We start from the raw sequence: 12,119 nt of genomic DNA, 5'->3' as shown, positions 1-12,119 counted from the left end.
AGCACTCCCAACCTCTCCGCACAAAACCATACCAAGGCTCGGGCCCCACCCCAGCCCTGCGCCTGCTCACTCATTGACAAGCCGGTCGCAGATCTCGCTGGGCAGGAAGATGTCTGGATGCAGCCGCAGGGTCTCCTTGTCCAGCAGGTAGCCCAAGGTGCCGTCCAGGTTGCGCAGGCAGAAGTCGGTGCAGAGGGCCATCAGGGACTCGGGGGTGTCGGATGCCATGCTGGGAGCCGGCAGGTGGGCCACACTGGGACAGGGGCCCCCAGGGGCAACGGTGACGCCCTAACACTCACAGGATCATTGGCAGAGCCACGGCCTGGGGAAGGGGAAAGAAGTTAAGTGAGCCACAGGCAAGGGCCGGGACCCCAGTAGCCCTAGGTCTGTCCGCTCTCTGAGTAGTAAAGCCGAGGTGCCTGGAAGGCACATACAAATTGAGCAGTTTAGGGACTTCCCTGGTGGTTCAGTGACTGAGAATTTGTCCTCCAATGCAGGGGACATGGGTTCGATCCCTGGTCAGGGAACTAAGATCCCACAAGCTGTGGAGCAACTGAGCCCGTGTGCACACTACTGAGCCTATGCTCTGGAGGTCACAAGAGACAGGCCCGTGCGCCAACATGAAGACCCAACACAGCCAAATAAATAAGCAAGAATTAAAGACAAAAAACCAAATTTAGCAGCTTAGCAGGGTCAGGGCCCAGGACTCCTGACTCCTTCCTCCCCTGCCCCCCTGCCCTGGCCCGCTCTGATGTGCTACCATCTATACGTGATTTGACCTGTGCAAAGAGCAGGGGGCCTTGTCGGAGCGTCTCCGTGGCTTCCCAAAGTCTGTGGGCTGATGTCCATACTGGGGATCCAGCGCTCGGGTGGGACTGACAGGGGCTCTCACTAACTGCTACACTGGGGTGTCCGCTACTGTGTCAACTACCCTGTCTAGAGCCATCATGGTGGGGACACTTAGTGTGTGCCAGGGTTTAACAGACAGGGCATCACCGCATCTCACCGGATACAATTCGGAATGAGGGCTCCTTCCAGGGGGAAATGAAGATACATGACCACAGAGAAGCTGTGCATTAATGATCAGCGTGGTACGATCCCGAAGCGTCAAAAAAGGAAACAACTCAAATGCCCATCAACCGATGAATGGATAGACAAAAGCATGGTATAACCATGCCATGGAGTCTTACTCAGCAGTGACGGGAACGAGGTGCTGACGTATGCTACAACACTGCACCTTGAAAACGTTGCGATACGTCAAAGAAACCAATCACAAAAGGCCACCTATTGTATGATCTCATTTGCATGAAATGTTTGGCCAAACTGGCAAACCCACAGAGACATGGTAGATCAGCGGTTGCCTGAGGCTGGGAGGCTGGGGGGTGGTGCAGGGAAACGGGCAGTGGCTGCTAAGGGCTGTGGACTTCTTTATTGGGGTGAGGGAAAATGTTCTAAAATTGACGCTGGTGACAGTTGCACAACTCTGTGAATAGACCCAAAACCCACTGAATGATTTACTTTAAACGGATGAACTGGATGGCATGGGAATTACAGCTCAATAAAGCTGTTATTAAAAAAGCAAGGTCTCGTCAGAGAAACACAAATGCTATATGGTATCAGTTACATGTGGAATTTAAAAAATAGAATGAACTAGTGAATATAACAAAAGAGAAAGACTCACAGACACAGAGAACAAACTAGGGGTGACCAGTGGGGAGAGGGAAGGGGAGGGATGAGATGGGGCTAAGCGTGTAAGAGGCACAAACCATCAGGTGTAAAATAAATAGTGCATAAGCATATATTGTTCCAACGTAGGGAATATAGCCAATATTCCACAGTAACTCTAAATGGAGTGTAACCTTTAAAAACTGTGAATGAGTATGTTATACACCTGTAACCTACAACAGTGTCCATTAACTATACCTCAATTTAAAAAAAAAAGTGGGGACTTCCCTGGAGGTCCAGTGGTTAGGACTCCATGCTTTCACTGCTAAGGGCCCAGGGTTCAATCCCTGGTCAGGGAACTAAGATCCCACAAGCTGTGTAGTGTGGCAAAAAAATAAAATAAAAATGAGGTACAGTTAGGGAGTTTGGGATGGACATGTACACACTGTTATATTTAAGATGGATAACCAACAAGGACCTACTGTATAGCACAGGGAACTCTGCTCAGTGTTATGTGGCAGCCTGGATGGGAGGGGAGTTTGGGAGACAATGGATACACGTATATGTACTGCTGAGTCCCTTTGCTATCCACCTGAAATCACAACATTGTTAATTGGCTATAGTCCAAAATAAAATAAAAAGTTTAATAAAAAAAAAAAATTGGAACGAAGTCTCCGAGGATCTTCATGATCTTGAGGTAGGTAAAGTTTTCCGAAAAGGACTCATAAGATAAAAATAATAAACTGATATGCACTGAAGAACCTTCATTCATACATACACAAAAATTAATGTGAGATGGACCACAGACCTGTATGTGAAAGGTAAAACAAATAGACTTCTAGAAGAAAACATAGAAGTATATCTTTATGATTTTAGAGTAGGCAATAATTTCTTAAATAGGTCACACACACAAAAAAAACCCATAAAGAGAAACTGACAAATTGGACTGCCTCAAAATTAAGACTCTTTTCATCCAAAAGCACCATTAAGAGAGAGAAAAGACAAGTCACAAACTAGAAGATGTTTCCAGTAATAAATCCAACAAAAGACGTGTATTCAGAATATATAAAAACTTCTACAGATCAGGACACAGAATCCAATTAAAAAACCAGGCAAAGGACTTGAACAGGCGTTTCATAAAGGATAAGGAAACAAACAGTAAACATAAGGAAAAGGAAAACCACAATGAGATACCATTGTGCAGCCATCAGGACAGCTCCACTGGAAAGAGCAAAACAGGCAACGCCGAGCCTGAGTGAAGCTATGGATCAAGGGGAGGCCACCCACACTGCTGGCGGGGGTGTGAACTGGTGTGATCTGTGAGTGTAGCTAGAATACTGTGAGACGCAAAGCCGAACACACACACACGTTCAGTGTTCAGCAGCTCCACTCCCAGGGATACACCCACCAGCAAGGCACGTAAATGTTCATGGAAAGACACAGACAGAATGTCTACAGCAGCACTATTCCTAACAGGTCAGAAGCTAAATGTGCAGACATGAGAATAAAGATTATGGTCGACTCACCAATGGAACACTACACAGGATCACGCACCACCTCTCAACAGCCTGGATGAGCCTCACAATGCTGAGCGAAAGGAGCCAGATGCAGAAGAGTGTGTATTCGTACACTGAGTGAATCCACTTATGTTTTACTTCCTTATGTTAAAAAACAAGATAATCTGGGAATTAATTCCCTGATGGTCCAGTGGTTAGGACTCCACACTTCCACTGCAGGGGGCACAGGTTCCATCCCTGGTTGGGGAACTAAGGTCCTGCATGCCATGTGACACAGCCAAAAGAAAAAAAATTTTTTTCAAAGAAGGAAAATCTAATCTGTGGTAGCAGAATTCAGGACTGCGGTTATTTTGGGGGTTTGGCTGGGTGCTGAGAAGCTTCTAGTCTCTTATCTGAGGGCTGGACATACAGGTGTGTGCACTTTGTCGATATTCAGAGAGCTGTCTGAATATTACGATGTGTGCACTTCTAAAAACATATATTGCAATTCAGCAAAAAAGAAAATGGCCTGGACACCAAAGAGGTCCACATTTAAAAGGGATTCGGGGTCCGGGTAAGTGATATTCCAACTGACTATGCATCTTCAGCTACCATAAGTGGCTAAGAGAGAATGAAAACTGAACTTTCAACTCCAAGTGGAGTGAACAAGACAGGAAACAATCAACCATTTATAGATCCAAGGACAGCCAGGAATTAGTCCCAGACCATTTTCCTATGACAGTCTACGTCAGAAAGGGGGAGAAAGGAACTTCTCTGGTGGTCCAATGGCTAGGACTCTGAGATCCCAATGCAGGGGGCCCTGGTTTAATCCCTGGCCAAGGAACTAGATCCCATATGACGCAACTAAAAATCCTACATGCTGCAAGGAAGATGGAAGATTCTGTGTGTCGCAACTGAGACTCAGAGCAGCCAAATAAACAGAGATCAAAAAGAAGTAGGAGCGGGGGAATAAGCAGAATGAATCTACGGCGTTAGAAGTCAGGGCGGTGATTACCTTTGCAGGAGGCAGTAACAGAAGGTGGCAGGGGTCTCTGGGTGGGCTGACACAGGTGTGTACACTTGTGGAAATTCAAACTGTCTGCTCAGGCTCTGTGTGCCTTTCCTAGTCTATAGTATCCTTCAATAGTTTTTGCTTTTTTTTTTTCAAGTGAAGGCTCTGTGGTTAGACAGAGCCATGTTTCAATTCAGTTCCACAGTTCACTTGTAAATTATTTAACCTCTCTGGTCCTCAGTTTCCTCATCTGGAAAATGGGGACGATTGTTGGGAAAAACACCTCATCTCAGGCGTGACACGACTCAGCGCACAACGAGTGGTTATGACCCCACCTTACAATGAAGACACTTGGGCTCAGAGAGAGGGGCTGCTCTGTCCAAACTGGGGCAGGAACCTCATCTCTTGGACAATTCTGCAAGAGGTGAGGCCCCGGCATCACCCCTGGCTTCTTGGAGCCTCTGCATCCACATTTGAGGCTTCTAGGCTGCTCAGGAAACCGAGCGGGTGGCCACAGAACACTGTGCCCTTTGCAATGGCCAGTTCTAAGTTCTGGCACCACTGGTGACCGTGCTCTAAGAGCTCTGGAGCCAGGCCAACCCAGCTTCCAGTCTCAGCCCCACTGATTGAGGGCTGGTGAACTTGGGCAAGTGTCTTCACTTCTCTGTGCCTCGGTTTCTTCTCTATAACAGAGAACGCCGTGTGCAGATAACATGGAACAATAAGAAAGGGCTTAGCATGGTGCCCAGCACATAGTAACTGCTCACTAAAAGCTGTCACGTCACCATCTCCATCGCCGCTATCATCCCTTTCTCCTGCCTCACCTGCCCTGGTCCCTAGTGCAGGGTCTGCTCCCCCCGGCTCCAGGCCCCTGCTCCTCGGGCCTGGGTCTCCTGCCACCAGGCTCACTGTGCCAGCTGTTCACTGGTGCCGTGATAGCCTTGAGGAAAAGCACACTAAACAGGCGGCCTGGGCCCTGGGCACGGCCTTCCCTTGCTTGCGCTCACTCTTAGATCTTCAAGAGGGCAGCAGCCTCTTGCCCGGGAAGCTGGGCCCAGCAGGCGCACCACTGGCAGGGCCACGTGTCCTGTTGGAAACCGCCGAGTTCATCTCTTCAAGCAGTCACTCAAGGCCTCCAGAAGTGGAATGAGCTCTGCAGCCTGCTCGCCGCCTCCGACTCCCTACTCCAGCCACACTGACCTCCTTCGTTGTACTGGCAATGGGCTAGAGGCACAGGGTCACCTTCAGACCTTTGGTCATCCACCTTCTCCCCTAAACCCCGTTCCCAACCCCCAAAACACATTCCTGCCCCTCCTTCAGGAAGCATCTCCCAGCCGCTCCAGCCCACACTACCTTTGAACTCTTTACTCAGCTGATGTCTCCACACCCTCAGGCCTTAGTGTTGCTTCCTCCGGGGAGCCTTCCCTGACCTGCCCAGGGTTCTCATGCTGGCTGCCTCCACGGGCCCTACCACAATTAACATTTTGAACTGATGCTGGTTTAACGATCCAGCTTCCCTGCCAGACAGCCAGCTGCATGAGGGCAGGAACCAGGCTGTCTCTTCTGGCCCCACCCCTGTACTTGGCCCAGAGTTACTGTCTATGGAGCACTGTGGGCCTGAGGGTGAGCGAAATAGGCAGGTCTTGGGCCTCGTGGAGCACATTAGTTCTACAGGGAGACAGACATGCCCACCTAAGCAGCACACAAATCCACGCCACTGGGCCCCGTGCTCTGAAGGAGAGGGTGGTTCTTGCCCTGGGCTGGGGAGTCAGGGCAGGTGTCCTTGGAAGTGACATTTCAGCAGCGACCCAAAAGATGAGTCACAGTTCACTCTGGTGGCAGGGAGAGAAGGGAAAGGCATTCCAGGAAGAAGGATAAGATGCTCCCAGACTGAAAGGGCAGAGGGTGTGGGGCCCTGGCACACACTACAGGCCGAACAAAGGCTGCATGCCCCTCGTGGGCACGGCATGTGTGTTGTAGGGTTTCAGCACAAGCAGGGAACCTGGGGGTGAAGGCATACTCTCGGATGCTCCCCACCCACTGTGCCCGGGAGAGTGCCAGCAGCCAGGGGGCAGAGCAGAACCCTCCCTGCTCTGAACGAGAGAGCTGCAGGGGCTTTGCCCTTTCCACAGGAAGAGCCCAGTCACCCAGGTAGCCGTTCGGCCCTAACCTTGCTCCTCAGCTGGAAGAAACACCAGTTTGTCAGCCGCCAAGATGAACCAAGTGCCTTCAAAAGATAACCGGCCAGATGGCACGGATCTGGCAAACAGCTTTTGGCATTGCCAGCCCTGCTGCTGTGGGCGGGGATGAGCTGGAGGAAGAATGGGCCATCCATCTCGGCACAGAAGCTGAGACACCTGGGGGCCCCCTACTTGTACCCCTTCCAGCCAGAGTTGGGCATCTCTACCCACCCCACGACTAGCCCCTTGGGCTCTGCATTCTCATGGTGGGCACTGGCCATTTGGGATTCTGGCAACTGGAGATGGAGAGAACTCTGATTATAAGAGAACAAGCACACAGCAAGAAGAACCCTGCGTCTTCCTCCATCCCATTTCTTGCCTGCATCTGACGGGAGCTATGACATCCTGGGGGGTGGGGGGCAGTGGGGAGTGAACAGTAACAGCCGCCTCCAAGTCGGCTGCCTCCAGTCTAAGCTCCTTACGGCTTAATTTCATATAGTTTCTAACTTAACCAACAAACGACATTCTCCAGGATCCTGTGCTTGTGGCTAATTCATCGCTTGTATAATAATTTGTCTAACGACCCCTCCCCCAGCCTGGGCTGGGCCGCGAGGATTCAGGAGGAGAGGAATTCTCTCCGCTTCCACCCTCCTGGATGCTCGGGGCCTGGCCTGTGCCTGGCACGTAACAGAATAAAGGTTTGCTTCTGTATGGTAAAACCAACCAATATAATATCGTAAAATAATTAGCCTCCAATAAATAAAAAAAAAAGGTTTGCTTCTGCCCAAGTGGCCACGTTAAAACACCCTGAGGTAGAGATTGTTACTCTGTATTCCGAGGAAGACACTGAGGCTTGTCTAAAGTCACACAACTAACAAGAGTTGGGTGCAATCCAAACCTAAACCAAACCCATGCTTCTCACCAAGCCATCCAGTCTCCTGTCCATCCAGTGGAAGGGGAAGGGAATCTGGGATCCAGACGAGGGAGCATGGGACCCCGCCAGTGTCCTGACACCCAGCTGACAGAGGCTGGGGGAGCCAGAAGCTCAAAGCAGTGCCCACCCTGTGAAATATTAACCCAGGAGCTACAGGGAAAACCCAAACAAATATCCTATTTACAGAGGCTGGACGCTTTCCAGGAGGGAGCGGATCACAGGCCAGATAGAGGGGGTAGGAGGCTGCTGTGGAGGGGGTCAGGACAGGTGCTGGGGGCAGGGGTGCAGGCGAGGATCTGAGGGCATCCCAGCGGGTCTCTGACCTGCAGAGACTGATCTGCAGGGTGGGTGACATTAGGAAGATGTGGAAATGGAATGCGTATCACCCCTCACTGGTGTACAAAGAGGCAGAGCGGCCTCAGGGACACCTGGGTTCCATGCTTGCAATCAAACGACGATCACAGTCATACTGAGCACCAAGGACCCTGCTAAGTACTCTGCACGTGTTGACTCATTTAATTCTCCCAACAAGCACGTGAGGCAGGAGTTATAATTGACCACTTACAGATGAGGCAGCTGAGACTCAGTGGTGAACTGGCCACAGATTATGTATATGTACACAGGTCTATGTGTACATATTAGTATGTATACATGTATTCTTTACTCTGAGACCCAGAATTTTGTGCTTTCCATGAATGTGTTCATTGAAGCCACAAATAACCTACAAGGACATAGGATTTTGCTTTCCAGATGAAGAAACTATGGTTCAAAGATGTGTGATGATGTGCCCAAGTTCCCCAGGAGGAGCCTGGCTCTCTCCGTCATGATGCTGTGGGCAGGAACCGTTTCTTCAAGCCTCAGCTCCCCCTTCTGTAGCATGAGCCTTCGCCTCCTTACAACCTGGACTGTCCTTGGGCACTGAGCATAGATGATCAGGCATCACTGGTAACTATCCTATGGGCATATATTATTTTTTGACCACAGGACTAGAAGCTTCCTGAAGAAGGGACCCAGTGTAACTCATGGGGTCTCCATGACACAGTAACCATGTAACTGGTTGGTTGAGGGTGAAGGAGCCTCAGCTCCATGAGGTCCCCAGGCAATGTTCACCAGCCTCAATATTCATCAGGGTCCTTATCTGTCCATGAGTTGCCAAAAGCACCTACCACATGGGTTTGCTGAGGAGACGTGATGAAATATTGGTAAGAAGTTGGTAACCAATAATTATGGAGGGATTTCCCAAGAGTAATGCTTGGAGAGATCCTTATGCCCATTTCTGAAGCTGGAAAAATCAGCGTCAGTGATTGAACCAGTCACAGGATATTGGTCTCAAAGTAAATGCTCCAACAGGGGTCTCTGAACTTGCATTTCAAGAGTCAAGAACAGCTGAGGTACTGAAGTCCTCTGCCCCAAAGTGAAGCCTGCAGAATCGTGGTGGTGCTAAGGACAACAAGAGCTGTTCTTACCTGTGCAGAGGACATTAGAGTGCACTAAGTGAAAGTCGCTCAGTCATGTCTGGTATTTTGCGACCCCAAGGACTATACAGTCCATGGAATTCTCCAGGCCAGAATACTGGAGTGGGTAGCCATTCCCTTCTCTAGGGGATCTTCCCAACCCAGGGATCGAACCCAGGTCTCCCGCATTGCGGGCAGATTCTTTACCAGCCAAGCCACAAGGGAAGCCCATTGGAATGTGCTGAATTTTTTTAAAGCCTGAGTCTCGTTTCACCTTCCCAACAGTATAAAGCTAGAGTGGACACATGAAAATGGAGGCCCAGGCAAGGGATAGGACTAGTCTAAGTTTACGCAGTGAACCCGCTGCAGAGCTGGCCTTGACCCCAGCGCCCTAGATGACTGCTCCAAGGTTTGACCCACAGCAACTGGCTCCAGGACCCCAGCTCTCAGAGTCAGTGTGCCATGACTTCTCATTTTCAAATCCTCCGGCCCAGCTGCCCTGCTCAGCTTATGAACCCAAGCCTGTTGACATACTCCAGGCTTGGGGGTTGAGGAGAGAGAGTAACCACTACTGTTCCACTCCTTATCAGGCAGGCTGCAACATCTCAGCCTCTGCTGGGCGCATCTAGGATCAACAGTCTCCATCAGCCACACACACCCCAACCACACGCCAACATACACTCCTCCCCACCACCCGTCTCCATGTCATCTATTTCAACACCATCATTTGGCCTATATTAGATGGCAAAATGGGGATTTGTTGGGCCCTTAAAAAAAAATAAAAGAGCCCCCATAACCTCCCACTGCATCAGAAAAGCCGGAATCCAGCTACTATGCCAGGGATGCACAACCACTGTTCCCACTGAGGGGTGACAACAAGTTTCCACCTTGTCTCCCCTACTGTTCACCAGAATTCTACGAGTTCAGAGACGCAGCCAAGAGCTAGTGACATCATCAGTTGGTGCTAAAGAGAAAGACTTTGAGACAGACACATGTAAACATTTCCTCACCATCGTCATTGCCATCAGCATACCTGCAAGACTTACTGACGACTTAATATGCACCAAATAGTGCACAAGCACCTTAGCACGTGACCTCTCATTTAGCCCGACAATCCTATGCTAAGTATGAGGACAGAGAGGTGGGAAAAGGTCCTTCATCCACTTCTCGTCACCAGCAAGCAAGTGCTATGACCAGATTTAACTACAGTGCTCTATTTCCATCCTTTTCAAAACATATCCCATCAACGGTCATTGTCAAGATGGAGAAAGAGTACTCAGAACGCAAGGCAGAGAACAGCGGCCATTCGTCACCGTGAACAAATCTGTATTTTCTCTGACCTTCAAATTAATGCAGTTCTGAAAGGTGTCCAGTTAAGACACCTTATGACCGTGCATCACATGAACAGCCCCTGACACCCTAACCACCAATGTTTTGTCCATACTCTTCTCTGACTTCCTTGTCAATCACTCTTCCCCTCCTTCAGTCTGCTTCAGCCCTACTGTCCTCCTGCTATTTCATAAAACCATCAGATTTTCCACCTCAGGACCTTTGCACTTGCTCCCTCCCTCCCTTTAAATCTCTGCTCAGACATCACCTTATTAGAGCCCTTCTCTAGATCACCCTTTATAAAATGGGCAAAACCCAGTATCCCTTTCCATGGCCCTTCCTGCTCCATTTTTCTCCACCCTACATATATTTTTCTCCACCTTACATAACTTTCTGATTTGCTGAATGAACGAGTGAACTGAAACAGAAAGACTTCTTTATCAACTGGCAACCACCTCCTGCTCTCAAGTACAGCCTCCTATGACCCTTTTCAAAGCTGTCCTCAATACTCATTCTAACCAGCTTGAATCCTGAAGAGAAACACTGTTTCTGAGGAAGACCGTATGCGGGGGTGAATTTTTCCATGGGGGCATCAGACATTCCCTCTCTGATTTAAAAATCAAACGCCGTGCTTACTGGCACAAAGACTGGCAATCTTGGACACTTTGGGCCCCAACGCAGCCAAGTCAAGTTCCACCCACAGAGCTGTAGCCAGCAGTCAGTTTCACTTTCAACTCACCTATCGGGCTCCCTTGGCCCTTAGGCTTACAATCCTATACCATCCCTTTCCCACCCTGTTGGATTCCCACCACCCCACTCGTGTCATCCCTGAATTTTCAAGCACTGCTTTGGGGGAACTCAAGCTCATCCAACAGGTAGGAGGGGCAGAGGCTGGTTCTTCCAGCCCTGCATCTATCCCCCATTTTGTAGGGGCCATGGACAGGGCGTCATTTTCTTTCTGGACGAAGGGTGCTCAGTTTTTTAAAGGCACGTTTCTCAGACCTGACAGCAGGGGTAGACCAGGGAGCTCTCCCACACCTCCAGCCCAGATGGACCTTTGCAAATGATTGCAGCATCGACCGTGAGGCACCGGAGGCTGGAGGAGAAAGGGGCAGGACGCAGGTCCATCCCTTGGCCCGGGAACGAACGGGGTGTGCTTTCCTCGGAGAGGAGGCGCAGAGGATGCGGCCCGGGGAGAATCCCGAGCCAGAGCTCCTGCGGAGGCAGGGGATCTCTCCATGCTAGGGCCGGAGTCTGGGGAAGACCTGGGGTCGGCGGGGCGGAGCTTGGGAATCCCAGGGACCCGATCCCCGGGCGGGATGGGGGTCGCGCCGTGGCGCGGGAAAGGGGGGACCCCGTGGCCGTTACCTTGCCCTTAGGGCTGCGGGCGGGGCGGAGGGCCGCCGGGCGCTGACTCCGGGGCCCGGCCCCACCCCCGATTCGGCTCCTAAGGCTCGGAGCCTGCAGCCGCCGCCGCCTCCGCTGTCAACAAACCCCAGGCGCGTCACTTCCGGGGCCACCCCTTAGCAACAGCGAACCGGTTCCCCGGACCGGTTCCCGCGGCGAACGCGGGCGGCGGCGGCCGAAGGTTCCGGGGCCCAGCGTCGCCTCCTCTCCCGGACACCGGCCGGGTGTGTCGGTGGTAGTGGGTGGAGCAGTGGTTGGTCCCCGCTCCAGTCCGTCCTCCGGGCGCTCCTCACGGGCGCTCGCGGGACTGGGACGCTGATGGGAGGGGGACCGGCTCGGCGACACCGGCTTCCGGCGGCGCTCTGACCTGAGGTTCCCCGGAGCCCGGGAATGGTTAAGGGCGGACTGACTCCACCTTCCTCGTCAGCACCGACGAGGCGCCTGCAGCGCCTGCCCCTCGGTCCAGCGCCCTATTGGACGTCTCTCCTTGGCTTCGCCGCAGGTAGCTCACTCCCACGCGTCCAGAAGCGCTCACCGTTTTCTTCCCGAACGCGGTGCTACTTCTCCAGTTAGTTAATTAAGCCCCCCAGGAGCCTCGGCTATCACCTTGGGCAATGGGCAGTTGGCTTTGGCCCCTGCCGT

The 12,119-nt window shown here is 51.4% G+C and overlaps 1 protein-coding gene across 4 annotated transcripts in view; it reads right to left on the bottom strand.

Moving 5' to 3' along the window:
* Positions 1-11,680, bottom strand: part of ZER1 (zyg-11 related cell cycle regulator) — a 29,861-nt gene extending 18,181 nt beyond the window's left edge. For 3 of the 4 annotated variants that reach the window (XM_055399410.2, XM_055399407.2, XM_055399411.2), the window contains exons 1-2: positions 11,439-11,680; positions 71-322 (exon numbers count right to left, since the gene is read on the bottom strand). In XM_055399410.2, the coding sequence (XP_055255385.1) occupies positions 71-228 (158 nt within the window). In that variant the 5' untranslated portion in view covers positions 229-322; positions 11,439-11,680. Of the gene's footprint in view, positions 1-70; positions 323-11,125; positions 11,389-11,438 lie in introns of those variants that run through there. The other variant, XM_055399408.2, reaches the window with a different exon arrangement.
* Between the last annotated feature and the right edge of the window lie 439 nt (positions 11,681-12,119).

Source organism: Moschus berezovskii, chromosome 11 (genome assembly GCF_049115385.1).
Source record: "Moschus berezovskii isolate FMDL1 chromosome 11, NW_MosBer_1.0, whole genome shotgun sequence".
NCBI classification, from domain to species: domain Eukaryota; kingdom Metazoa; phylum Chordata; class Mammalia; order Artiodactyla; family Moschidae; genus Moschus; species Moschus berezovskii.
Note: the sequence above shows the minus strand (reverse complement) of the source record. Positions and strands in the feature narration are given on the sequence as shown.